At 54.1% G+C, this 27,142-nt stretch overlaps 1 protein-coding gene across 16 annotated transcripts; it reads left to right on the top strand.

Annotated features, from left to right (window-relative positions):
• The first annotated feature begins 178 nt into the window (after positions 1 to 178).
• On the top strand, positions 179 to 26,304 carry HPS1 (HPS1 biogenesis of lysosomal organelles complex 3 subunit 1). Of its 16 annotated transcripts, none has more exons than XR_015155345.1 (20): positions 179 to 214; positions 1,890 to 1,996; positions 5,816 to 5,932; positions 9,462 to 9,599; positions 9,807 to 9,949; positions 12,287 to 12,395; positions 13,417 to 13,577; positions 14,058 to 14,160; positions 14,812 to 14,907; positions 15,048 to 15,117; positions 16,602 to 16,657; positions 17,952 to 18,119; positions 18,214 to 18,393; positions 19,462 to 19,523; positions 19,981 to 20,133; positions 20,215 to 20,280; positions 21,302 to 22,801; positions 23,652 to 23,765; positions 25,012 to 25,094; positions 25,563 to 26,304. XR_015155345.1 is itself a non-coding variant. In XM_086377694.1 (20 exons), exons 3-20 carry the CDS (start codon positions 5,816 to 5,818, stop codon positions 25,723 to 25,725), a joined length of 2,109 nt encoding a protein of 702 aa, XP_086233820.1. In that variant the 5' UTR covers positions 179 to 214; positions 1,890 to 1,996; the 3' UTR covers positions 25,726 to 26,304. The 16 variants fall into 16 exon arrangements, 15 of the variants coding, with proteins under 15 accessions (XP_086233820.1, XP_086233815.1, XP_086233821.1 ...); XM_086377694.1 differs by having other exon boundaries at positions 19,999 to 20,133; positions 21,302 to 21,446; XM_086377689.1 differs by having other exon boundaries at positions 21,302 to 21,446.
• The last annotated feature ends 838 nt before the right edge of the window (positions 26,305 to 27,142 follow it).

Here is a 27,142-nt window from a genome sequence, read left to right as displayed (position 1 = left end):
GTTGACCGGAGGGCGGTAGCCACTGTCCCGCAGGAAGTGAGGGTCGCAGCCAGGGCTCGACGGTCCCTGTTACCTAGCCGGAGCAAAGTGCACGGCGGCGGGCAGAAGCCTAAGCCAGCTAGAGGCGGAGCGAGCTTCCAATCCGGCCCCAGGCGGTCACGTGGGCGGTCACGTGACCACACCCGGAAGCGCGGCGCGGACTCCTGGCAGGCTGGTAGGTGTTTGGCTACGACTAGGTACGCACAGCCCGAGGGCCTCGGTAGGCGGCGGGGCCCCCTCCGGGACCCCGGCACGGCCCTCCCGGAAGTAGAGGGGTCCCCACCGCCAGCTTCACCCACCCGGCGTGGGAACGTGGCGGGTCACTTCACTTCTGGTAATCAAAGTTTCTGCTGCCACGAAATGGGGCGGTTGCCACTCTGAGGTTCGGGGAATTGGGGGGTGAAACTGCTGCATAAACTGTGAAGTGCCAGGCAAACAAGCAGGCTGCCAGTGGACAGGTCCTACTCCTGCGTCCTCCGGCCCTTCAGGGGCGGCGGTCACAGGGGCAGTTTACAGGGAGAATGGTGAAAATGAGTCGGGGGGCGGGCGGAGAGAAGGGGCAGAGAGGTTCCCCAAGTTGCCCCTGCTCCATCTAAAGCTTCACTGAGTCCTGTGTTCCCTCCTTAGAGCAGAGAGCAGGGAAGCCACAAAATAACACCAGTGAGGTTCTCTTTCCAACAGACCTTTTGAAATAAAAGTAGAACTTAATGTCCACTAAAGAGGATTTCCATGTTAATGGGAAGACGGCGTTAAGGTCAGTCATGCCAGTGACGTAGTAGTGAAGTCTCATGTTGCACAAGATGCTGAGCCCTTAACAGCCCTTTCTTGCCTTCTGTTTGCTTGCAATGTTTGGCTTCCTGATTAAGCTAAAGCTTTATATTGTTCCTGCTTTTTATCATCGAAATATGAGTGGTTCTGGAACTAGTTTAGTTCACCCTGTTTTTGAGGAGGGGAGCTGGGACATAAGAATAGTGACACCCCCACCTCACCTCTCTGTGTAAGAAGAGCTTTCCAGGTGGCCCAGTGGTTAAGACTCTGCCTGCCAGTGCAGGAGACACAGGAGATGTGGGTTCAATCCCTGGGTGGGAAAGATCCCTCGGAGAAGGAAATGGCAATCCATTCCAGTATTCCTGCATGGGAAATAGCATGGACAGAGGAGCCTGGTGGGCTACAGTCCATAGGGTTGCAAAGTGTAGGACATGATTGAGCACACACCTTGTAAGAAAGTGGTTTGCTAAGGATGTGACTGCCTGGTTGCTCCCTGACTCACTAGAACCCTGGAGGGAGATGGAGCCAGAGGTTGAGCCCAGAGAGGTGTAAGTGCCTTGGCAAAGCCAAGGAGAACCAGGTCTCCTGTGCCTGTTGTGTTGGTTTACTGCCATTCACTGCATCATCTTGGGATATCTCCTGTCTTCCAGGACTGCATCTCTGTCTCCCTGGGATGTGCTGTGCTATTGCCTAATATTAGTCACTCATAGCAGGCTCCCTGGGGGTGCTCAGGGTAGGCTTGCTGACCACACCATGGTTCAGAGTGACCCACAGGGAAGTGAGAGTGCTCAGGAGGAAACAGTAGGTGAGAATTACCATTTGTGGCCACCGGCTATGTCCAAAGGACTGTGCCTGCTGGGTCCATGTTCTCCATTGTGGGAAGGCAGGGGTGAGCAGTATGTGGAGCACAGGGACGCCTGGCAGTGGGGAGTGTGTTCTGAGCAGGCTGCCCAAGAGCCAGAGAGAGGCCTTTGACCACTCAGCCCTCCACCATCTTGTCCACTCCCCGGAACGGGCAACAGTTGAAATGAGAGCCTCTGCTTACTCTTAGCCCCCCTCCCCCTCCCCCCCGTTTTAACCAGGTCGTGGAATGCTGTGCTGTTCTCCATGAGCTGGTCACCGAGGCTGTCTCCTGCAGCCCTTTCTGAGCCTTCAGCTGTCAGGAAGCTCTGCTGTGCTCCTTGCCACGGTAGGTGATCCTGCCTGAGATGCAGGTAGGCGGCACCCGCCCTGGGGCTCCTCGGACTATGGGAGGTGGACAGGGTGAGGCAGGCAGAGGACTGAGCTCTCTCAGGCTCTGCAGAGCTGTCAGCCCCGCCCCCTGCCTGCCCCAGCCCCGCCCCCTGCCTGCCCCAGCCTGCATCCTCATGTCACCTTTGCCTGTTCTGCTCTCCCTCCCTGACATCTAGGTGATCATCACAGCCCGTTGCTGTTGTTTAGTTGCTAAGTCATGTCCGACTCTTTTGCGACCTCATGGACTGTAGCTCACCAGGCTCCTCTGTCCATGGGATTTCCCAGGCAAGAATACTGGCGTGGGTTGCCTTTTCTATCTCTAGGGGATCTTCCTGACCCAGGGATCAAACCCACCTCTCCTCCATTGGCAGGTGGATTCTTTACCACTATTCCACCTGGGAAACCCCATCACTGCCTACCAAACCTCTAAGCTACACCTCCTGAATCAGCCCCTTCCTCCTCTCAGTTCAGTTCAGTTCAGTCGCTCAGTCGTGTCCGACTCTTTGCGACCCCATGAATTGCAGCACACCAGGCCTCCCTGTCCATCACGAACTCCCGGAGTTCACTTAGACTCATGTCCATCAAGTCGGTGATGCCATCCAGCCATCTCATCCTCTGTTGTCCCCTTCTCCTCCTGCCCCCAATCCCTCCCAGCTTCCTGCTTTGGCCTTCAGCAAAGAGTGGACCCACATTAGCCCACACCAGGACAACTGGCCTCCATAACCTTGGCCCCACCCATCCACGACACATACCCTTACCAGCCTACAAGGACTCTCTGTTGTTCATAGACTTCATTCTACAGCCCACTGTTCTCCAGTGCACGCACTCCCTTCCCACCAGGCCAGCCCCTCAAGTCCTGAACCTTGCCAGGCTCACCTGGGAGTCCCAGGGCAGCCTCTTCCGGGCCCACCTGCCCTCATGCAGCAACCTTCCCTTTCACGCTCCATTGCTGTCCTGGTCTCTGCTTTGTGTGTAGCAATTCCATGGGAGTAGGCTACATTCTCTTTTTTTCACTGTGCTAGAAACACTATGAAGCTAGGTGCTCTGAGTTAAAGTTGATAATCCAACTGGTGATTAGGGAGGTACTCAGTAGGAACCTGGAGAAGGCATTGGCAACCCACTCCAATACTCTTGCCTGGAAAATCCCATGGGTGGAGGAGCCTGGTAGGCTGCAGTCCATGTGGTCACTAAGAGTCGGACACGACTGAGCGACTTCACTTTTCACTTTTCACTTTCATGCATCGGAGAAGGAAATGGCAACCCACTCCAGTGTTCTTGCCTGGAGAGTCCCAGGGACGGGGAGCCTGGTGGGCTGCCGTCTATGGAGTCACACAGAGTCGGACATGACTGAAGTGACTTAGCAGCAGCAGCAGCAAGTACCACCAAGCTGGTCACCTAGGGGATCCTGAAGAGCGTAACTGAGTCTGAGACCTCGAGATATAATGGTCCTTCTGAGGAAACTGGATGTCCATCCGTGGAAGAGTTAAGAGTGGGGCTTCCTCATCACTGTCATGTCTTACCACGCGTGTAATGTGCTCGTGTCCGTGTGACATGCTGAGGTACAGGAGAAGGTCTGAAGCCCCTGCCTGGGGCAAGCAGCTGGCCCGAGAGCTCCGGCTTCACCAGACGTGGTCAGGCTGCCCCAGGAGTTGAGAAGGTCAATGTCTTGCTGTACTTCAGGGGGCCAAGGCCCAGAGTAGGAAGCTGTGGATTAAAAATCTACCATGGTGAATAAGAAAACACATTTTACATAATCAAGCATTGTGTGTTGCAGAGAGGGAACATGTGTGGGTGATGGGGAACGAGGTCTGAAAGGGCAGAGGATACTGGTGGAGGTGGCTGAGGAAGCAGCAGCTAAGCAGGGGTGAGAAGAACTGTGGCCAAGGTCACGCAGCCTCTGTGTCCCCCAGGGCAGGAGGAACTTGTGACTGAGACTCCCGTAATGCTGAGCCCACTGCCTGTGGGCTTTGGAGCTGGTACTCTGGAGCTGTTTTTGACTTGAGTGGAAGTACTGGGCTGCCCAGAGCGAGGTGCACTAGCTGCCCAGTGTTCCAGACCAGGCCTTGACTGCCTGCCTCCCTCGTGCAGTCGACCCCATGTCCAGATCACAAGCTGGGTCCTTCTTTACGCTTGATCCCAGTGGGCTGGTAGTGTGTCTGATGCTGTGTTTAGAGAGCCAGGATAACACAGGAAAGAGCTCAGCCTTGGTTTTCAGTTCAGTTCAGTTACTCAGTCGTGTCTGACTCTTTGCGACCCCATGAACCTCAGCACGCCAGGCCTCCCTGTCCATCACCAACTCCGGGAGTCTACTCAAACTCATGTCCATTGAGTCAGTGGTGCCATCCAACCATCTCATCCTCTGTCATCCCCTTCTCCTCCTGCCTTCAATCTTTCCCAGCACCAGGGTCTTTTCAAATGAGTCAGCTCTTCGCATCAGGTGGCCAAAGTATTGGAGTTTCAGCTTCAACATCAGTCCTTCCAATGAACACCCAGGACTGATCTCCTTTAGGATGGACCGGTTGGATCTCCTTGCAGTCCAAGGGATCTCAAGAGTCTTCTCCAAGACCACAGTTCAAAAGCATCAGTTCTTTGGTGCTCAGCTTTCTTTATAGTCCAGTTCTCACATCCATACATGACTACTGGAAAAACCATAGCCTTGACTAGACTGAGATTTGCTGACAAAGTAATGTCTTTGCTTTTTAATATGCTGTCTAGGTTGGTCATAACTTTGCTTCCAAGGAGTAAGCGTCTTTTAATTTCATGGCTGCATTCACCATCTGCAGTGAATTTGGAGCCCCAAAAAATAAAGTCAGCCACTGTTTCCACTGTTTCCCCGTCTATTTGCCATGAAGTGATGCGACCAGATGCCATGATCTTAGTTTCTGATTGAATGTTGAGCTTTAAGCCAAGTTTTTCACTCTCCACTTTCACTTTCATCAAGAGGCTCCTTAGTTCTTCACTTTCTGCCATAAGGGTGGTGTCATCTGCATATCTGAGGTTACTGGTATTTCTCCTGGCAATCTTGATTCCAGCTTGTGCTTCTTCCAGCCCAGCGTTTCTCATGACGTACTCTGCATATAAGTTAAATAAACAGGGTAACAATATACAGCCTTGACGTACTCCTTTTCCTATTTGGAGCCAGTCTGTTGTTCCATGTCCATTTCTAACCATTGCTTCCTGACCTGCATACAGGTTTCTCAAGAGGCAGGTCAGGTGGTCTGGTGTTCCCATCTCTTTCAGAATTTCCCACAGTTTATTGTGATCCACACAGTCAAAGGCTTTGGCATAGTCAATAAAGCAGAAATAGATGTTTTTCTGGAACTCTCTTGCTTTTTAGATGATCCAGCGGATGTTGGCAATTTGATCTCTGGTTCCTCTGCCTTTTCTAAAACTAGCTTGAACATCTGGAAGTTCACAGTTCATGTATTGCTAAAGCCTGGCTTGGAGAATTTTGAGCATTACTTTCCTAGCGTGTGAGATGAGTGCAATTATGCGGTAGTTTGAGCATTCTTTGGCATTGCCTTTCTTTGGGATTGGAATGAAAACTGAGCTTTTCCAGTCCTGTGGCCACTGCTGAGTTAAAAATAGGAGTAACTGAAGACTCCTGCTTTGTTGTGAGGGTGCTGCGAGGTAACACCAGGAAGGCCCTCGTGGTAGTGCCCGCACACAGTAAAATCCAGTAGGCATTTGCTGGGATTATAATTTTTTTCATTCCTCAGGCTGAGTCTGTGGGTGTGGGGCTGGAGGTGACCTTGACCTCACTTCTCCTTGGCAGATGAAGTGCGTCTTGGTGGCCACAGAGAGTGCGGAGGTCCTCTTCTACTGGACAGATGAGGAGTTTGAAGAGAGTCTGCACCTGAAGTTTGGACAGACAGAGAATGAGGGCGAGAAGGTGAGTGCAGGGCAGGAGGGTCGGACGGGGGGCTAGCGCAGCACTGTCAGGAGTCAGGGAGCCTGACCACTGGCCCTGGCGGCCGGAACGGCGAACAAGGCCGCATGTGTCTGCACCTCTCGCACCCACATGTCCTCAGAGGTTAGCCCTTGGTGCTCTGGAGGGCTGTGCCCCACCCTCACCCCATGAGATTTTGAGCACCTTGTCATGTGCTTATTTTCCATCTTTATATCTTCATTAATGAAGTGTCTCTTCGGGTCCTTGGCCTATTTTTTATTGCATTGATTGTTTCTTATTATTCTTACCAAGTTTTGAAAGTTAGTGGATACGTGTTGTGCAGATATTTTCTTCCAGTCTGTGTCTTGTCTTCATATCTACTGCACAATATCTTTCAAAACAGATATTTTTAATATGATAACTCCATGTTATCCACTTGTTGCTTTTATGGATCATACTCTTGGTGTCATATCTAAGAAGCCTTTGCCCAATCCAAGATCACAAAGAATTTTCCCCATATTTTCTCCTGGAAGTTTTCTAGTTTTAGGTTGTTTGTTTTTTTTTTCAGTTTTAGGTTTTATATTAGGTCTGACGATGCACTTTGAATTTTTGTATGTAGTGTATAGATTGAAGTTTATTTCTTTGCATATAGATATCTAGTTTAACACTTTAATGTGACGACTCGAAGATAGTTGTCCTTTTCACTTAGATAAGTTCTACTGTACATTCTAAAGGAATAATTCATTTTGAAATTTTTTTCCAGATTAATTTTGGATTGAACACTTTTTTACTGAGGATCCAGCAGAGAGTCCTTGCATTTCTGCGGCCACACAGGCTGGTTGCCTCTCAGTGTCCTTCCTGGTCCAGTGGGCCTGGTCATCAGCTCAACTAGTGCCGTGTCAGCAAGTTAACTGACCTCAGCATCGCTGATGCTCTTTAGGAGTAATACAGCGTATCAGAGATCATAGACATTTAAGTGATTTTATTTAAGCTAAAAACAGGTCTATCTGTTAGGCGCCTTTATTTTTTAGTAGTCAATATACATAATTTTTAAATTAAGAATTTCTAAGTATATTAGTTCTTAAACCATTGCATCAATATGGTCTAAAAATGGCATCACCGACTCGATGGACGTGAGCTTGAGTGAACTCCGGGAGTTGGTGATGGACAGGGGGAGGCCTGGCGTGCTGCAGTTCATGGGGTCGCAAAGAGTCGGACACAACTGAGCGACTGAACTGAACTGAACTGAACTGAAAAATTTAAGAGGCAAACGATTTGATAGTGTTTCTCTGCCTCTTTATTAAAAACCTCAGAAAGGGACAAATTCCGATTTTTCAGTTCCTAAATGACTGGCATAAAGAAAAAAGGTCTTCAAAGTTTTATTTCTCTTGGATACAACACTTTTTCCCCTGGTCCTGTAAATAACATGACTTAATTGTAGGAAATTTGGGAAGTAACAGAGAAATAGTTTTTAAATGACCCATAATTCTTCTACCTCGAGCTATTAGCTCTTCAATATATTTTCTTTGGGTCTGTATCTTTTACAAATAGTTGAGCTCATACCACAGTTACAGTTTTAATTCCTGGGTTTTTTTTCAGTTGCCATTATAGCAAAAGCATTATTCCATTTTGTTAAATATTGTCAAAAGCATAAATCTTAATGGAAACATTATATTCAGTGTATGAATAAATATAGCATCATTTATTTAGCCATTTCTCCAGTACTTGACATGTATATTGCTTCTAGTTTGCTATAGCTATTACTGTTGGGAACATTTGTGCTTGAATTTTATCCCACATCTCATTATTTCCTTAGGATAAATTCCTAAAAAAGAATCATTGATTCAAAAGCCATTCAAAGATATTGTACCACTTTATAACCACACCACATATCAATAATACAGGAGAATTCTCTTTACACCCTAGCTACACCAAAGATTATCATTCCCCCCGCCACCCCACCAAAACAATTCTTGTCACACCTGTACACCTAGTGAAAGCTACTGCTTTTAAAATGAGTTTCTGTACACCATCTAGGTTTTTAAGTCACATTTCTATTAATGTAATTGATTCATGACAGTTCCAGAAAATTATGGTACATGAATAATTCAACCAGCATTTGCCCATGTGAAGGGATATTTATTCAACAAATACTAATCAAGAATCCACTATTTGCCAGCCTCTTGGGGCCAAAGCAGTGAATGTAGCAACATGACCCTGCACTCACAGAATTTAGAGGATAAAGATGAACCAGATGGCAAAAAAACACCGTGGGTTTTTTTTTAACCAGAGTGTGGGACGGGGCAGGCTGGGGTGGGGTGGGTCTAGGGATGGTCAGGAGAGGAGCCACCTGAGCTGGGACCTACTGAAGGTGACTGGCAGCCCCTACAATGGTGGACACAGGCCTGGGTTCCTGAATGTCAAGTCTGTGGGAGGAAATTACGCCCCACGTGCCGTAGTCCCCTCATATTTCAAGTGCCGCACAGTACCCCTGGCTGCTTGCCTGTTTTTCTTTTCAAGGCCAGGTCTTACTCAGCGCCTTGTATCCAAGTGAAAACTAGGACTCTGCTTCCTCCCTGTTTCGGTCAAGGCTCCTGAGATCAGCATGGGGAAAGTCAGCTGTGCCCTTGTACCTGTTCATTCTTGTGTCAAGAACTTGACTTATTACCATTCGCCCTGACCTTATCCCATTTTCACTCACAGATCTTCAGCACATCCGTCCAGTTTCTTTTTGGTTTTGTCTGTTTGTTCTGTTCTTTATTTGGAAGGCAGGGAGAATGGATGAGGGAAGAGATTATAAAAGAAAAGGCATGCTTGCCACCAAACTAGGAAAGTACAGAAAGATATAAAAACTAGGGGGCGAAATCATTCCTGATCCTCCTGTTCAGAAGCAATCACTTTAATGATGTTGAATTTTTAAATGTTTTTCAATAATTAGTTTTTCCTGTGTACTTGAATGTACAGAGCGTTCACACCCTTCTTTTAAAAACATTACTCTGTATCGTAGGAATTCTCCACCTCACTGAAGTGCTCTGATGTCTTAAGTGCTTTGTATCTTCCCTTCGTTCAGATGTACTGCTGTATATTTAACTCTTCCCTGGTACTGGACATTGACATTCTCTCCAGTTTCTTCTGCTATAAATGATGCGGCGGGGAGCATTTTGCTCCTGTATCGCTGCCCCGTTTCTGATTGTTTTCCTTAGGATACTTTCCCTAAAGGAGACTTACTGTGACAGGGGGCCCGGACTTTGGTGCACATGTCAAACTTTCTTAGAGTCGGCTTCCTCTGTGGAGGCGTGGCCTAATTCCTTACCTTTCCTTCCAGAATTCAGGCCTGAACAATGCAATTAGGTGCCTGACCTTTCCCAGTCTTCCTGACCCAAGATTTGGGGTCTCCCTGTCAGGACAGTGACAGCCTCCTGGGTGTGCCTAGAACTGCGGAGCCCTTGACGCCAAGTTCTGGGTCTTGTCCATTCCTTCGGCCCCTGTGTCTGGCCCCCTGAGCAGTGTTGTTCTCTGCCCCCGCTTGCAGCCTCCCGCCCTGGAGGACCAGCTTAGCACCCTCCTGGCCCCGGTCATCATCTCCTCTATGACCATGCTGGAGAAGCTCTCGGACACATACACCTGCTTCTCGACGGAAAATGGCAACTACCTGTATGTCCTTCACCTGGTGAGTGTGCCTCCCTGGGGCCCACGTTCCTCTGCCCCTTGGTTCCTTGGACGGTCCACACGCCTCTTCCTCATCTTGAACCTCAGACTCCTTTAGAAGGCAGATGCTGCATCTTAGCAAAATCCCCTGGGATCTGACCGCCCCCCGCCCCCTCTCCCATCTCTGTCCCGGGGGCTGGCTGACATCAGCTGATTTCTGTGCCTGCAGTTTGGAGAATGCCTATTCATCGCCATCAACGGAGACCGCACAGAGGGCGAAGGGGACCTGCGGCAGAAGCTGTGCGTGCTCAAGTACCTGTTCGAGGTGCACTTTGGGCTGGTGACTGTGGATGGACAGCTCATCCGAAAGGAGTGAGTCCTGGGGTACTGTGCTGAGCCCCTCTCGAGGCCTTGGTGAAGCTGCTGGTCCCACTCTGCCCCTGCTGCTTCCTGGCACCTCCCTGGGTCTCTCTCGCTGGCATTTGTCATGTATGTGTGAGCGAGAGGCTGAGAAGTGAGGTGAGTTGCTCAGGCACCCGCCTCCCGGTTCCACCCCCGTCCCACTCTGCTCCATGGCAAGAGCACAGCCAGATGCACCCCAACTGTGTGTGGGTCCCCCAGTTGTGGTGTGGCTCCCCCACGTGTGTTGTGTGGGTCCCCCAGGTATATTATGTGACTTCCCCCCAAGGTGTGCTGTGTGGCCCCCCAGGTGTGCTGTGTGGCCCCCCAGGTATATTGTGTGACTTGCCCCCCGGAGGTGTGCTGTGTGGCCCCCCAGGTGTACTGTGACTCCCCCAGGTGTGCTGTGTGGCCCCCCCAGGTGTACTGTGTGGCCCCCCAGGTGTGCTGTGTGGCCCCCCAGGTGTACTGTGACTCCCCCAGGTGTGCTGTGTGGCCCCCCAGGTGTACTGTGACTCCCCCCAGGTGTGCTGTGTGGCCCCCCAGGTGTACTGTGACTCCCCCAGGTGTGCTGTGTGGCCCCCCAGGTGTACTGTGACTCCCCCAGGTGTGCTGTGTGGCTCCCCCAGGTGTGCTGTGTGGCCCCCCCAGGTGTATTGTGTGACTTGCCCCCCCCCCAGGTGTGCTGTGTGACTCCCCCAGGTGTGCTGTGTGGCTCCCCCCAGGGTGCTGTGTGACTCCCCCCGGGTGTGCTGTGTGACTACCCCCGGGTGTGCTGTGTGACTCCCCCCGGGTGTGCTGTTTGGCTCCCCCAGGTGCGCTGTGTGACTCCCCCAGGTGTGCTGTGTGGCTCCCCCAGGTGTGCTGTGTGACTCCCCCAGGTGTGCAGTGTGACTCCCCCAGGTGTACTGTGTGACTCCCCCAGGTGTGCTGTGTGGCTCCCCCAGGTGTGCTGTGTGGCTCCCCCAGGTGTGCTGTGTGGCCCCCCCAGGTATATTGTGACTTGCCCCCCCCAGGTGTGCTGTGTGGCCCCCCAGGTGTACTTTGCGACTCCCCCAGGTGTACTGTGTGACTCCCCCAGGTGTGCAGTGTGACTCCCCCAGGTGTGCAGTGTGACTCCCCCAGGTGTGCAGTGTGGCCCCCCAGGTGTGCTGTGTGACTCCCCCAGGTGTGCAGTGTGGCCCCCCAGGTGTGCTGTGTGACTCCCCCAGGTGTGCAGTGTGACTCCCCCAGGTGTGCAGTGTGGCCCCCCAGGTGTGCTGTGTGACTCCCCCAGGTGTGCAGTGTGACTCCCCCAGGTGTGCTGTGTGGCCCCCCAGGTGTGCTGTGTGGCCCCCAGGTGTACTGTGTGACTCCCCCAGGTGTGCAGTGTGACTCCCCCAGGTGTGCAGTGTGGCCCCCCAGGTGTGCAGTGTGACTCCCCCAGGTGTGCTGTGTGGCCCCCCAGGTGTGCTGTGTGACTCCCCCAGGTGTGCAGTGTGGCCCCCCAGGTGTGCTGTGTGACTCCCCCAGGTGTGCAGTGTGACTCCCCCAGGTGTGCAGTGTGGCCCCCCAGGTGTGCTGTGTGACTCCCCCAGGTGTGCAGTGTGGCCCCCCAGGTGTGCTGTGTGACTCCCCCAGGTGTGCAGTGTGACTCCCCCAGGTGTGCAGTGTGGCCCCCCAGGTGTGCTGTGTGACTCCCCCAGGTGTGCAGTGTGACTCCCCCAGGTGTGCTGTGTGGCCCCCCAGGTGTGCTGTGTGGCCCCCAGGTGTACTGTGTGACTCCCCCAGGTGTGCAGTGTGACTCCCCCAGGTGTGCAGTGTGGCCCCCCAGGTGTGCAGTGTGACTCCCCCAGGTGTGCTGTGTGGCCCCCCAGGTGTGCTGTGTGACTCCCCCAGGTGTGCAGTGTGGCCCCCCAGGTGTGCTGTGTGACTCCCCCAGGTGTGCAGTGTGACTCCCCCAGGTGTGCAGTGTGGCCCCCCAGGTGTGCAGTGTGACTCCCCCAGGTGTGCAGTGTGACTCCCCCAGGTGTGCAATGTGGCCCCCCAGGTGTGCTGTGTGACTCCCCCAGGTATGCTGTGTGGCCCCCCAGGTGTGCAGTGTGGCCCCCCAGGTGTGCAGTGTGACTCCCCCAGGTGTGCAGTGTGACTCCCCCAGGTGTGCTGTGTGGCCCTCCCAGGTGTGCTGTGTGGCTCCCCCAGGTGTGGTATGGGGCTTCCCCCAGGTGTTTGTCACAGGAGCTTGCCCAGCTCTAACAGTGAGCTCAGACTGCTCCTTTGGTTGAAGCTGGGGATGCCACTTTTCTGTGGGTCTCCCTTGCTCTGTCCCAGGCTGCGGCCCCCGGACTTGGAGCAGCGTGTGGAGGTGTGGGAGCGCTTCCAGAGCCTGCTGTGGACCTACAGCCGCCTGCGGGACCAAGAGCAGTGCTTTGCCGTAGAGGTGACGCTGGGTGCGGGAGTCCTGGGGCCACGGAAGTGTCAGGCCGCGGGGGCTGGGCAGCACTGAGACCATGCTTTGACGTCTGTCCCCCAGCCCAGTGAGTGAGGGCACCAGCAGTCCCCAGGCTCATGCATTTCAGAGGGTTGCTCTTTCTGGCTTTGTGGTGCGTTAGGCACTCTGATGGGCCTCCCTATAATAACATGGCTAGACTTTGGGTAAAACAGATTTCTTAGTGCAGTTTTTGGGCTCTCAGTAAATTATGGAAATTTCTGAAGTTAGCTCCCTCGCCTCTGATCCCTTCCCCAAAATTATACTGAGCTGAAACTAGAGTAGAAAATAGTAAAAAGTAAGCAGCACTAAAGATTGCCTGAGTGCAAATGATGGTACCAACCTACAACCAGCAAACTACATCTCGGGCCAGCAGTGACAGGTGCGCTGAGCCTCGGCTCCTACTTAAGCACAGATCTGAGGAGTAGGCTGGTCGTCAGTACCACCCCCCTTGCTCCCTGTTGTAGACAGATGCTCTGTAGGTCAGTGGTTCTCCTCTTTGTATGCATCAGAATCATCTAGAGGACTTATTAGGTTCCTGGGCTTCACTTTTCTCAGTCACTGTAGGCATTGAGGGTGGGAGGCTCTATAATTTGCATTTTGAACAAGTTCCCAGGTGACGCTGGTTATGCTGGTTTGGGAACTACAAGTTGAAAGTCACTGAGTTAGAGGACAAATGAAGAGCAAACAAGTATGAGCTCACCATTAACAGCCAGGTGCACAGGAGAGTGAGCCATGAGTGTGTGTCAGGGGCATCCGCCCCCGGCAGATGTAGACCCCGCAGGAGCCTGTTACACCGGTACAGACTGAGCCCCTCAAGAGCACAGCCTATGTTGGTCTGAGCCTCCCTGCTCCCAAGCGTCTGGCACATGGTGTGCGCTCACTGTGGCCCAAGTGAATGTATCACTAGACTTTGGCTGGGACGGGAGGAATTGGGGTGACATGGCTTCCATCCCCCTGTCTGCGTGCCCAGGCTGTGGAGCGGCTGATCCACCCTCAGCTCTGTGAGCTGTGCATTGAGGCACTGGAGCGGCACGTCGTCCAGGCCATCAACTCCAGCCCCGGGCGGGCTGGCGAGGAGGCCCTGCATGCCTTCCTGCTCGTGCACTCCAAGTTGCTGGCTTTCTACTCCAGGTGAGCCCCAGGACCCCTCACATTCACCCTTTCTTGCGACCCCTTCCTGAAAAGCACCACCTCCTGGACCAGGGAAACCTTCCAGACCCATCACTTCTAGGAAGTGTTGATTCTTAGATTCTCAGTTCTTCATCCCCCTCGGCTCACTCCCCTCTCTGAATTACTCCTTCCTGGAATACTGTCTCAGGGTCTGAACTTAGGGTTTCCTGATATGCCGTTCCTGGTCCCTGGTGGTTTTCCACTGGTCATGGGTTTTTTTTTTTTTCAGCACAACCAAGTTTTATTTTTAAAAATGAATGAGTTCGTTAATTTTGTATATTCCATGTCTTTCTCAGAAGAGGATAAAGTCAGCTGGCACCTTTATAAACTATGGAGGGCAGGGACCCTCTCCAGACCCCCTTACTTGCCTGCTCCCATCCACTGTTACCTGCGGGCAGGGGCAGTGGAGACGTGCTGACCGGCTTCCTGTCCTCTCCACAGCCACAACGCCAGCTCCCTGCGCCCAGCCGACCTCCTGGCCCTCATCCTCCTGGTGCAGGATCTCTACCCCAGCGAGAGCACGGCAGAGGACAGTGACCCCCAGGTCTCTCTCGGGGCAGCTCTCTGGGCAGTGGGAGGCCACCAGAAAGGCAACTCAGATGGCCAGTCTGGAGAGCGCTGGGCAGGCAGCTGGGGAGACTGGTTTCTGAGTCTCAGTCCTGAATGTGTGGTTAGGCATGACTTTTCTACCTGCTTTCAGGTGTAAGGGGAATTCTAGAAGGCAGGTGGATTAGAGGGTTAAAAGTATAGGTTTCTGGAGTCACGTAGTCCCCGCTCCGCCACTTAGCTGTTTGCTGTGCAAGTACTCACCCATGGGAGCCTCAATTCCCTCATCTGTGCAATGGGACAACCATGGCATCTACTTCTCAGGGTTACTTGGAGCCCAGCAGTGCCTAGGGCATAGTGAAACACTTAGAAAGTGCTGGCCAGCCTGGTTGCCACACCACCCTCCTCATCAGTGGCAGAGTGGCAGTGATTGGGATGCCAGTTTGTTGGACTTTGTAGAATTTCTGTGGTTCTGGAGAAAGACTAGACCTGAAACATCCCTGGGAAGCAATGGCGCACACTCGGGGCTGTGCAGTGGAGTGGGCGCAGGGGCCGGCAAGCCCCCCCGAGGGCTGTGCCATGAAGCGCTGGCAGGAAGAGAAGCCAGTCAGCAGCTTTAACCAGCATCCGCGGGCCTGTCCTGTCACAGCCTTCCCCACGGAGGCTCCGCCGCAGCCAGAGCATCCCCGTGCAGCAGGCCTGGAGCTCCTGTTCTGCAGACCCGACCAGGGATTCTGCGGGGACCGTATGTGCTTTGTACCACGGGGGGGACCAGGAGGGAAGAGGAGGGGAAGGTCTGCCTCTCCTGGGAGAGCAGGGTCCAGGGCTGAGCCCCCGGGAGAACCTCCCTGAGCCCTCAGCCCAGGTGCCCCTTCTCCCTCCCAGGAGACAGACAGCTTCTCCCCGACTGAGGAGTACTTCACACCAGCTCCTTCCCCTGGGGAGCAGAGTTCAGGTGAGACCTAGAGTGGAGGAGGGACCCTGGATGGTGAGGGGGAGGAGCTGGGTGCCAACTGGTAGCCCTGGGAGTCTATCTTAGGGGTCAGTGGATCCCAATGCCCTGTAAGAGGCCAGGCACAGACACCCACATTCCTAGAGCCCAGGACGCTGTCTGCTGCAGCCCCTCTGTCTGTCTTGCCAGCTCCAGCTTGAATTCAAGGACTACTGAGGCCACTTCACTGATCCATAAAACTTTTTATGAAAGTTGATTTCATTTAAAAATTCAGCTCGCATGTGTGTACTCTCCTGCCTTCTGTTTCTTTTTTGTAGTTAATAAGTAATCAGCTAATTAAGTAAGTTTCTTTCCAGCACAGTGGTTTAAAATATCAATATTCAATCTGTATAGTTTATATTTTACTTCCAAAGTAAGTGGATAAACAATAAAAAAAAAAACACCAAAATGTTTGAAATATTATTAACAAAACAAAAAAGGAGCCTGGGACCTCTGAGACCACGTGGCAGCTCATCTCTGCTTGTCCACTTCTCCAGGGCCAAGGTCGCAGCTCTCCTGGGCTCTGTAAGCTTGCCACGAGCCCAGGCACATCAGAAAGCGCTACTTTGGGGTGACAGCTGAAGTGGTTTTCTTCCCACTGCTTCCTCCCCTTGTTCCTCGTCCCGACCCCTTTCTCTCAGTGGTTAGTTTTTTCATGCCTCAAAGCTGTAAGCAATTCCTGTTCCACAGCGCACAGAACTCAGCTTACAAACAGCTTGAGTTGCTTTCATCCATTTTAAGACGGGTGTTTGAAACACGGATACAGGCTTTCCCCAAGAAACGTGATTATAAATGGTGGTTATTTGCAGTGAAATATACAAGAGAACACTGTTAGTACAAAGCTATAATATTTCAAATACGTACTTGGTTCAGTAGTTTTTCAGTAGTTTTTGTGAGCTGTCCTAGGAAAAGAAGTCTAGTTCAGTTCCCAGCACACAGTAGGTGCTTCAGTAAAAGTTTGCTGATTGACTAAATGAATGGGGAACTATAGACGGTTTCTGCTGCCTCCGAGCAAAGAGTGAAAAGGCACTGTTACAGCCAGGGAGGGGCTCGAAGGGGTAGAAAAGACAGAAGCAAGGAGGGGATTGGGGGGCTGAGGAGGGGTCTGAGGGACCTGCCCCCCCACTGCGAGGTACAGGGAGAGGAACTCGTGCCTGGCAGCCAGCTTGGGCAGGGGGGAGCGGGCAGGGGTGCCTCTCTTCCCCAGCCCAGGCTGCCCTAGCTGTGGTACCACAGAGGGAGCTTGCCCTGCACTCACCAGCTTGGGGTAGAATGAGAAGGGGAAGGCTCTCCTGTTCACACTGAGGTGCTGTGCCCAGCGAGGTGCTTTGAGCTGCCAGTGGGGAAGGGCCTCTTTTCCATCGTCCCCTGCTGGCAGGCTGTTGGGCCAGTGTTCACATTTTCCCACTGTTTCTGTCGTTCTGTTATTACCTACGGTCTGTCTGCAGGTAGCACCATCTGGCTGGATGGGGGCACCCCACCTACTGACTCTCCCCACATTCAGGTGAGTTTTTCCTGGGGGCCCAGGGCGCTTGGCCAGGGTACCAGCTGATCAGAGATGCTGCAGTGGGCCCTGGTGGCTCTGGGGGCTTCCCCTGGGGTGACGCTCCAGCCATGCCGGTCTTCCTGGTGCTGTCTCACGGCTGTCCGGCCAGCGCAGGGAACGGAGCTCAGCCCAGAGGTGGAGGCCGGGGTAGGGTGAGGCGTGGTGAGTGAGGGTGGCCTTCTCCCTCCCACCTCCCCCTCCCCCAGACACACAGCCTCCACTCCTGAGAAATCCCCACTCTCACTGTTCTTGGGAGTGAAAGTCTAACTTAATTTTTAATTTTTTTTTTAATAAGAGAGTAAATATGTTCACTGTAGAAAAATTGGGGAAAACAGAATTAAAATATGGAAAAGGAATAAAAACCACTCAGTCCCAACCCCAGATGTTAGCTACTGTTAAACACTTTTGGAGTGTTTCCTTCTAGGCTTTCCTATGACTTTATAAGTGTATTTATACACACACACAACATATATATTTTTTCTTTTACCTGATTTGAATCCTAATGCTCTGCATTATTTTTTGTTTTGAGCATTTCCCATTGATGAGGCAGTCCTTGGCAATGTGGTTTTTAACGAGACTGTTCAGAGTGCATCGCCTGCATTATGTTATTATTTATTTAGCAAATTCTTGGAGCAACCAGTGTGTTGCGTCCAGTCCTTTGCTGTCGTCATAAGACTACCATGACTTCCTTACAAAGAAGCTTTTGTGGCATCCCTAATGATTCCCTTAATTTTCCACTTTTGCCCACTGAAGACTCTTACCCAGAGCCCTCATGAGGCTAGAGTTTTCTCATTTAGTCCAGGAAGCCCTCACTTGCACCCTTAGAATGACTTTCGGAGGTCCGGAAGGTGGTCAAATGATCAGTTGTTAACAGGCTTTAAACCCTTTGTGTACATGAAGTTGGGGAGGAGCCTCCCCCCCAGCTCATGCCACCCCGTCTGCCTTTCCCACTTTCCTTTCTTCCTCTTCCCCTTTTTTACTACCCACCACCCCTGTGTGGCATCCAGTCCTGATGCTGTGCAGAAGGGCTCTGAGGATCCTGAGAGAGAGAGACAGACAGCAGGACGGGAGCTGCCAGGGGAGCCTCAGCAGAGGGCCAGCATTTAGGAACTGGGATTTTGGGGGCTAGAATAGTTTGTCCCTCGAGGTTCTGAGGGAGACAGCAAGTGGGCAGCTGCGGGGGGACCCAGCCTGGGGAGGACCCCCAACGACTGCCCCTCCCCTCCCCTTGACAGCTCCTCTTCCTCTTCAGATGGCTGAAGACACCCTCCAGACGCTGATCGCTCACTCCCCAGGACCCTCTGGCCCCAGAAGGATTTTCCTGGACGCCAGTGTGAAAGACAGCTACTGCCCCCTGGTGCCCCACACCATGTACTGCCTGCCCCTGTGGCCGGGCATCAGCATGGTGCTCCTGACCAAGGTATCAGCGCCCCCGCCTGCCCTGGGGCCATCCCGGCCTGCACACCTGCCCCCTGGCCACCCCTGTCCACCCCGCCCTGCTCTTCTCCCCTCAGTGCCCCAGCACGGCCCTGGCCCTGGCCCTGTACCAGCTCCTGGATGGGTTTTCTCAATTGGAGAAGAAGCTGAAGGAGGGGCAAGAGGCTGGGAGTGCCTTGCGGTCCCACCCCATCATGGCGGACCTCCGCCAGAGGATGGACAAGTTTGTCAAGAATCGAGGTGGGCAAGAACTTCAGGTGAGACGCAGGCCCCGGACGTCCCACCTTGGGGAGGGGAGGCCTGTTCTCATCACACCTGAGGGGCCAAGGCTCAAGGGGAGGGGGCTGGCCTCTGCCCCACCCCACCAGAGGACTGTGCTCTGATCCCCCGCAACTCAGCAGTGCACTTTATATTTCCTAAACGTTCTTGTGTAACTTCGGCAGAACACAGGTTCCAGCTCCCATGTTTCAGGTGAGGAAACCAGGGAGGGACTCAGATAGATGGTGATTTGGCCAAAGTTACTGGACGGGTGAGCAGTGGAGGCAGAGCCCAACTCGAGGGCTCAGGAATGGCCAGTGGCCTGCCCACTGTGCCCCTCACCACGTGGCTGGTCTCACAGGCTGCAGGACACAGGGAGGCCGTCCCACCCACGGGGGGCTTAGAGCCCAGATAGGGTCGTGAGGCCCAGACACAGGGACAGTACATGGACAGAGGAGGAGACCAGGTGCAATCCAGGCAGGAGCCTAGGAGGGAACTCGCCAGACGAGAACCCTAGGCTGAGATCTGAGGCCGTTCAGGAAGCTGGCAGGGCTTGGGTCTGTTTGAGGAACTGAGATTCATTGTGGCTGAAGTTTGCACTGGTTTGAAACTAAGCAGGGGATTAGACGAGGCAGAGCAGGTGACTGAAGCCCAGTCAGTCCACAGCGCCCCATGTCTCTTGGTGCCCGGCAGCCCCAGTGAGGTGTCAGGAGGCAAAGACCCCTGAAGGGGATCAGCACCCCCGCCCTCGGCTGCATCCAGCCCGCCCTCGAGGCACTGACCTGCCGCTGGACAGCACTGGCTTACGTGTCTGCCAGTGAGGCCGAGAGCCTGGGGCTCAAACCCAGAAGTTGCTTTTTAAGGAAAAGCCTGCTGAGTGACTAGACCGCGGTGTACAGTGGGCTGCAGCGTGCTGGGGGCCCTGCCAGAGACCCAGCCTGGCTGTGGACAGCAGCTATGTGCTGTGCATGGAGATGGGGAGCCTTCTAGAGCCCAATGTCAGAGCCCCCCTGGACCTCACTGTGGGAACATTGTCAGGAAGCCGCCTGTCACTTGTCTGCTTACAGAAAACCTGGCTGGAGTTCAAGACCAAGGCCTTCTCCAAAAGTGAGCCCGGCTCATCCTTGGAGTGAGTGGTGGGCCCTGAGGTCAAGGAGGGCATCGTTTGGACGAGACGGCAGGTTTCCTCCAAGCCCAGGAGGGAGGCGCTTCTGAGGACAGAGGGGGTCCTGGGAGGGCGGGTCCAACCCCCACGATGCTGAGGGGAGGCTGGGGGCAGAGAAAACAGAGGTTGAGGAGCAGGGCCTGAGGACCGGACACCACTAGCAGAGACCCAGCTTCCACACAGACCCAGCGTGACCTTGGGCAAGTCACTGCGCCTTGTTTTTCCATAAAATAAACCAGGAGGTTGGAGGAGATTTGAGTTTCTCGGAGCCCCATGTCAGGGGAACGTGGAAGCTGACTCCCAGCTCAGTGAGGGCCAGGGTGTAGTTCATCAGCCGTGTCCATCAGTCCAGGAGGAGGGTGACCACAGGGACGGGGTGCCGTCCTGGCTGTGCCCTCCAGGATCCTTCCCTCTGTGACAGTTCATCTCTGGCCCCCAGGCTGCTCCAGGCGTGCAGGAAGGTGAAGCGGCAGCTATGCGCCATCTATCGGTTCAGCTTCCTAACCGTGGCCCCAGGCCAGGGGGGCCCCCACCTGCCCCAACACCTGCAAGACCAAGTCCAGACACTCATGCAGTAAGTGGCGGTGTGACCCCTTGGCAGCCAGGGCGGGAGCCGGGCACGCCTCACCCTCCTGCTCCCCTGCTCCCTCGACAGAGAAAAGCTGGCGGACTGGAAGGACTTCCTGCTAGTGAAGAGCAGGAGGAACGTCACCATGGTGTCATATCCTGATGCCCGGCCCTGGGCTGGCCGTGAAGGCCCCTTGGGCTGCTGCCTCCTCTGCCCCTCACTTGAATGACAGCAGCTTTAGGGAAAGAGCACATAGTTCGCACCTCAGCTTCCTTTTGCTGAAGAAAGTGAGGAGACTTTAGTGTCCTGTTGGTGTCCTATCAGTAGGAATGCTCCGAGGCTGGAATTTCAGAAATCCCTGGTGTCCCAGGATTACTTCATAGAGATCATCTGTGTAGATGTCCAGCCAGCAAAGTGGCAGTGGGTCTCCAGGAGGGGCAGGGGCCTGGGCTCAGGTAGGTTTGAGGGGCCGTGTCCCCCTCCTTAGATGCTACAGTACAGAGGAATATGAAGGCTCGGAGAAGGCCTGCGGTAAGGGTGTTAATTGGTCCCTGTTTAAAAAACCATCTCTAAGACGTATCCTTTTATTAGAGAACTAGTTTTATCAATTACTGATCTTCCCTGAAACTTTATATGAAGCAGTTTTTTCAGTATTGAAATTTCCTGAGACTTGAGTCCTCAGCGTGCAGGTGGAAGCGGTGACAGAGGGCCTTGCCAGCCACCTGCTGCTGCCTGTCCTCTCAAATGGAGCCTTCCAGCCCAAGATGAGGCGTAGAGATGAAGAGGACTATGGCGAGGCATGTGGGTGGCGGCCAGTGAGGCTCACTCCTCAGCTCCGTAGCTCTGCTCCCACCCTGGCCTCACCACGTGTGTCATTTAAACTCATCCTGCATGAAGATGGTAAAACATAAACATGCTGTGTTCCTTGGGAGCAGAACTCCCGGCGTTAAATGTGCCAGAACCAGAGATCCATTGTACTTGCACCTTAGACCTTCTTGGGATTGGGAGTTCAAAGGGAAAGCGAGACCTGGGAAAGAGAGTGTCCTGGGAGGGTAGGGTGGCTGAAAAGGAAACCTATGGGGCAGGGGAGGGGGACGCTTGAAGGAAGCCTCGGTGGATGGAGGAGCTCCTTCCCTGGTTCTGGCTTCAAAAGCACCTTAACTCAGCCCCTCACCTTCCTGGAAGACTTCCCAGGCCTGGTGCATTTCATCTACGTGGACCGCACCACTGGTCAGATGGTGGCCCCTTCCCTCAGTAGCAGTGAGAGGACTTCATCGGAGCTGGGCCGGGGGCCCCTGGCCACCTTCGTCAAAACCAAGGTAACCTGGCCCAGCCCAGGCACCCTCCCCGCATGTCAGACGAGGCGTGCCTGACCCTGCCTGGGAGGGCTAGTCCCCGCGCTTGGGCCCCCGCCCAGGAAACTCCGAGCACCCCCATGGGAACTCTTCCTGCATTCTTCCCAGCCCAGGCACGCTCCCTGCGCATCAGACGAGGCGTGCCTGACCCTGCCTGGGAGGGCTAGTCCCCGCGCTTGGGCCCCCGGGAAACTCCAAGCACCCCCATGGGAACTCTTCCTGCATTCTTCCTACCTCCACACCCAGCTTTGTAGGCTCCTAAGAGAACGGTCCTGTCTCTGTCACCCTAGGGCCCCAGCCAGCATGTGGGGCCACCTCCCCAGATGTGTTAAAGTTCCTGGAGCAACACTGGGTAGTGAGGCCAGGGAGGGAATGGCCGGGGCCCAGGAAGGGTTTGTTGAGTTCACTAAGACAGAAAGGGGACACACAGGTTAATGGGTTTGAGTATCAGAATGTAAAAGTAGGAGGTTTCTACAGAGGAAACAGTCTCCAGGGCTCCTTTTATTTTCTTTGATTCATCTTCATGGCAAACTAGTATTTTTGGTGGGGAGGCCTCTGCCAGTTTATAAAAAGCTGTATTTTATACGTATATTATACATATTATGTTACTATATATTATACGTGTTACATATATTTTACATTATTATATATGTGTATTTTATATATCTAAGTAAAATGTATCATAATGGTGCAAACAAGGTCGCTGACAGCCCACTGGAGACCCAGCTCTGCCCCTCGCTAGCTGTGTGGCCCGGGGCGGTAGGGAGTCTTAAGTTTCAGTTGCCTCTTCTATAAAGGAGAACGGGAACACCAGTAACGTCGTGGAGTTACCGCGTAGGTTACAGATGCACACACACGGTGATGCACAGCAGTGGCCCCGGAGGTAGCTGGGCTTGGTCGAGCATTTCCTGGGACCGTCCACACCAGCGTCTCGTCTCCGTCCGGGGTAGTTGGGCTCGTCTTGGTGCCTTTCTCTCCGCCGTTTTCCTGTGCGGTTTGTTGTGGTTGAGGTCATCCTGCATATGCATGTGTTTCCCGCATTTTTACTTCACTGTGTATCTGGTGCATTTCCTCATGTCATTAATTCTTTATCAACATGATTCTCACCGGCTCCACGGCAGTCCATCATGGGAACGCAGCACCATGTACTTAGCCGTTTCCCCAGCGTTGAACACTGAGACTGTTCGCAGACTCTGTCATAAATAATGCTGGTGCACACACCTCTACGTATTTATCCTTGTCCTCATCTCAGATCATTTTCTCAATATGGATTCCCAGAAATGGAATTATGAAGTCAAGTGGGAGGAATTGTTTTTAAGGTTACTGATATACGTTGTCTAATTGCTTTCCTGAAAAACAGAGCAAGTCCATGTTATTTGTTTGCATTTAATTAGATGCTGTGTGTGATCAGCTTGGGAGGGGCTCATGTACACCTGTCACTAAGCGTCTTGGTTGGAGTGCAGAAGGCCTTTGCCAGCCCTGGGAGGTGGGGGGTGGGGGCAGAGGTGCCCTCTGCTGCCAGCTCCCTTCGGGCAGCTCACAGGCAGCAGCGGAAGTCCTTGAATCAGGGAGGAGAGCCTCGCAGAGAGGACCTGAGGCACGTTGACCCTCAGTCACTGTTCCCATCAGTGCCCTTGGTGAGCCCTCGTTCAGACTTCACCTCAGAGCAGAGGGTGTGCCAGGGCCAGGGCACTGTGCATTCAAACACTTTTCTAGCACCTTCTTGGCATAGAGCCGTGCCAGAGATCCTCAGCCCTGAGGGGTCCATGTGAGCCCTCAACATCAGGAGAGTTCCAGGGGGCTACCCTCTCATCTCTGCTTGTGTCCCTGGCTCTGTTCTGGCCTGAAAGATGAATTTGCTACTTTATAGCTTGTGTATATAGTAAAGATTCATAAAGTGTTGATACATATATTTTGTCCTTGCAGTAATGAGAGGGATAGGTAGTCCATCCATCCATCCATCATCTGTTTATTACTAAGCTCCTGCTCTGAGCCAAAGCTGGGCCCAGGCACCAAAGAGGAAGAGGAACAGGAGAGGCCCCTGGCCCTCCAGGAGCTCCTCCTCTGAGTGCTTTTCTTCACTGGGATTTGAGAGCCCGAGCCCAGCCCCCGACGTGGGGTAAGGGCCACCCTCGGGCTGCAGAGACAAGCACTGTCCCCTCTCCCCAGGTCTGGTCTCTCATCCAGCTGGCGCGCAGATACCTGCAGAAGGGCTACACCACGCTGCTGTTCCGCGAGGGGGACTTCTGCTGCTCCTACTTCCTGTGGTTCGAGAACGACATGGTGGGTGTGGCTGGCCTGGGCAGGGCAGTCCTGAAATTCTCCCTTTCTCCTGGATTCTGTTCAATCTGTCTCTCCAACTCTTCTTGACACCAGTGGGACTGACAGCGAAGCCCAGCTGGCTGGGACCCAGAGCTCAGGTCCGCCTTTGCGCTCAGGCTCTGTGACCCCTGCCCCCAGTTCTCTGAAAAACTCACACTGTTGTTCAAGAGGCATCCTGGTGACACATGAACAGACCTCCATGCCCCACGCAAGCAAGGATGCTCAGCCCACACTTTGTGTGATACAAGGCCTCGCTTCCTGCTCCCATTGCTGAGACAGATAAATGGAGGCTGAGAGCAGTTAACCAACCTGCCCTGAGCAAAGCTGCTCACACCTTGCATGCCCTGTCTCTGCTCCTGGCAGCATGCCCTCCTTCCCCTCAGCCTGAGGTCGTGGCGAACCTTTCCATGGTGCAGTGTGGCTATTGGGATCTTGCTGCTCTCACAGCCTCACACACCTGCACAGCCCATGTGTTGGTTGGGACAAGTGTCACTGATCCCATTTTGCAGGTGGAGGAACTGATGCCCTGAGATCAAACACCACGGCCAGGGCACCGAGGTCCTAAGTGATGACGTCAGAACCCAGGCTTGGCTTCCTGGCCTGCAGGCTCCCATCTTTGCCCTGTGCCCTCCTCAGAGGTGCCCAGGACGTGGAGCTGAGCGTCACCTCAGCCTCTAGGGAGAGACAGGCTCTCTGTGTGTGTGTTTGGCTCCATGGGGTAATGGGCGGGCCTCACCATCCCAGTGGGCACAGGACTGCAGGAACCCCATGACGATGCCTGGCACGTGGTGGGAGCCCAGCCGAGCCTGAGTCGCTTCCCTGGCATGTCCTTCCCTGGGATTCCCAGTCCTTTCAGAGAGAGACTTGGCCTTTGGTCACACTTTGCTTTTACTGACACCTCCCCAATCACCATCCTTCACACTGAGCCAGGTCCACTGGTTGGTGGGAATGAGAGCTACCAGCATGGTGCCCGGCATGACCCCAGGAACTTTATGTTCATCACATCTAATATTCTTGGGAGTTTATTCTTATCCCCAGTTCACAGGTGAGAAGACAGGGTAGAAAGAGGTCAGTGCATTTTGCCAGCGCTAAGCACTTGCTAAACAGGGCTGAGCTGGGCCTCGGACCCGCTGTGTCTGACTCAGGCCCATGGTCTTCCCGCCGTGCCCACCGCCTCCCCACTCAAGAAGCTCTCCTCCTCCCCCAGGGTCACAAACTCCAGATCATGGAGGTGCCTGTGCTGTCTGATGACTCAGCACCCGTCGGCATGCTGGGAGGGGACTACTACAGGTGAGGCCGAGCCGGAGGGCCGCTGGGGACAGGGGGACAGGTGACAGGTGATACGCGCCCGTCTCAGCAGAGGCAGCAGCCCTCCTTCAGGAGTGTTTCCTTGGCCCCCCGCCCCGAGCCCAGCCCCCCTTGTTAGAAGCTCCTCACGGCCGGGCAGTCAGAGGAAGAGAGAGGGGTGCTCTTGGGGTTCCTCCCCTCCTGTTGCACCCTGAGACAGCATTTGCAGCTGTCTCTGCTGGGCTCCTGGGACCTTCCCTAGCTGGCTCTGTGGCCCCATAGCTGGGGCCCTGCCATCCAGGGTTGGGATTCCAGAGGGTGGGCCCTGACGGCCTGGGGCTGAGCCTCAAAAATGGGGAGTCAGCAAGGAGCAAGGAAGTCCTTTCCAGCCTGGTGCTAGAGTCCAGTGAGGGGACCTCATGGCCATGTCTCCCTCGTGAATCCTGTCCTCCTTCCCCCTCTCTCCCCCAGGAAGCTCCTGCGGTATTACAGCAAGGGCCACCCAGCCGAGGCTGTCAGGTGCCACGAGCTGCTGGCCCTCCACCTGTCGGTTGTGCCCACGGATGTGCTGGTGCAGCAGGCCGGCGAGCTGGCCCAGCGCCTGGGCGAGGCCTCCCGTGTCCACCTGCTGTAGGACCAGGAGGGCTGCCCCGTGCATCCGCCTGTGCCCCTGGTTCTCCAGGCCTACCTGGCTCACAGACATCACCACGGCAAGAGCCTCCTCTTGTCCACAGTGGCCCTGGGGATGGTACTGTCTCCAGGGCAGCCCCAGGATTTCTTAAAGAAACTCATTTAGAGCCACCTCCATTGCGGGTAACAAGCAAACCCCCAAACCCTTCCTTCTGGAGAAAGAAGAAGGCCAGTCTCCTTAGCTAGAGCAGCTGTGGATGTGACCTTAGACCCAGGGCCACCCCACTTTGGGAACTGCCTCTCCGTTTACCCCAGGAGACCGACAGGAAGTGCCCAGCTCTTCTTGGAGTGGGGAGAGCACCTCAGGAAGCCGTCTCCTCCTCGCGTGAAAGGTGCTCCCCTGGCTGGGTTGAGCTCTGGCTCTGCCGTGTGCTCGCTGTGGCTCTGGACGCTGTGGCTCTCTCCCCCACCTCTGAGCCTGTCTCCCCACAGTCAGTGTGACTGCGCCCCCGTCAGGACAGTCGTGGGGCTGCAGGATGGCGGCAGGCACGAATAAATTCTGGTCACGGTTATTGTGGTTCCAGCCCCGGCCTTTCTCGGTGGCCTCTTTGTTCCCTTCTTGGTTCTCCGCTCCTGCCCCAGCCCTGCCCCAGAGGTTCGTGTCACTCAGTCCCACAGATCCCAGGCTGTGAGGTTTCTCAGAGCCTCCTGGGGAGGGGGCGGGCGGGGCGGGGGGTGGTCCTGGCGTGCCCTGGATTGAGAGCACTGCCCCGGGTACAGCCCCTGCTCTAAAGTCCCCCCGGCCCCCACCAGAAAACAGGCCCAAGGACAAGGGGCAGGCAGAGCCTGGGACCTGGGCGCGCCCGCTGCCAGGGCTGAGAGGCCACGGCTGGGACGGAGGGAAGCAAGCCAAAAGCGAGCATGACGCAGTAGAGCCGAGGGCTCACGTATGACGCCAGAGCTGAAATGGCGTGAGAGCTGAAACTCATGCAAGGACTGTTCTTTCCCTGTAAGTGAGCAGCGTGTGGGGTCGTGGGTACTGGAAAAACTGGAACCGCACCTTGGGCTAAAGGCCTCAGAAGGTGGCCGTGAGGGACAGTCAGGAGGCAATGGGGACTGCCTTCCTCCTCAATGTCCTGATTTCACCGATGGGGATTACCACATGATTGTGGACAATACAAGAGCAAAAGGGGAAGGACTAAAGCCTCGATCCCACCACTGTTTAGGATCCTCCGTCTTGTCACCTGCTGTTTTCCCTTACCTTTTAACCACTGTGTGATGTGGCATGTCCAGTTTAACCAGTCTTTTTAGTTTTTCGGTATTATAAATAACACTGAGGAGGAGGTCCTGACTTGTGTTTTAGCAGAGACACACGGAGTGTAAATTTTCCCTGGCGTGTGGAGGGGTGTCTGAGTTGAGAG

This window comes from Bos grunniens, chromosome 26, assembly GCF_055505025.1.
Source record: "Bos grunniens cultivar Pamir isolate PY7600 chromosome 26, Bosgru_T2T1.0, whole genome shotgun sequence".
Taxonomy (NCBI): Eukaryota; Metazoa; Chordata; class Mammalia; order Artiodactyla; family Bovidae; genus Bos; species Bos grunniens.
The sequence above is the reverse complement of the archived record's forward strand: the minus strand, read 5'-3'. Positions and strand labels throughout refer to the sequence as shown.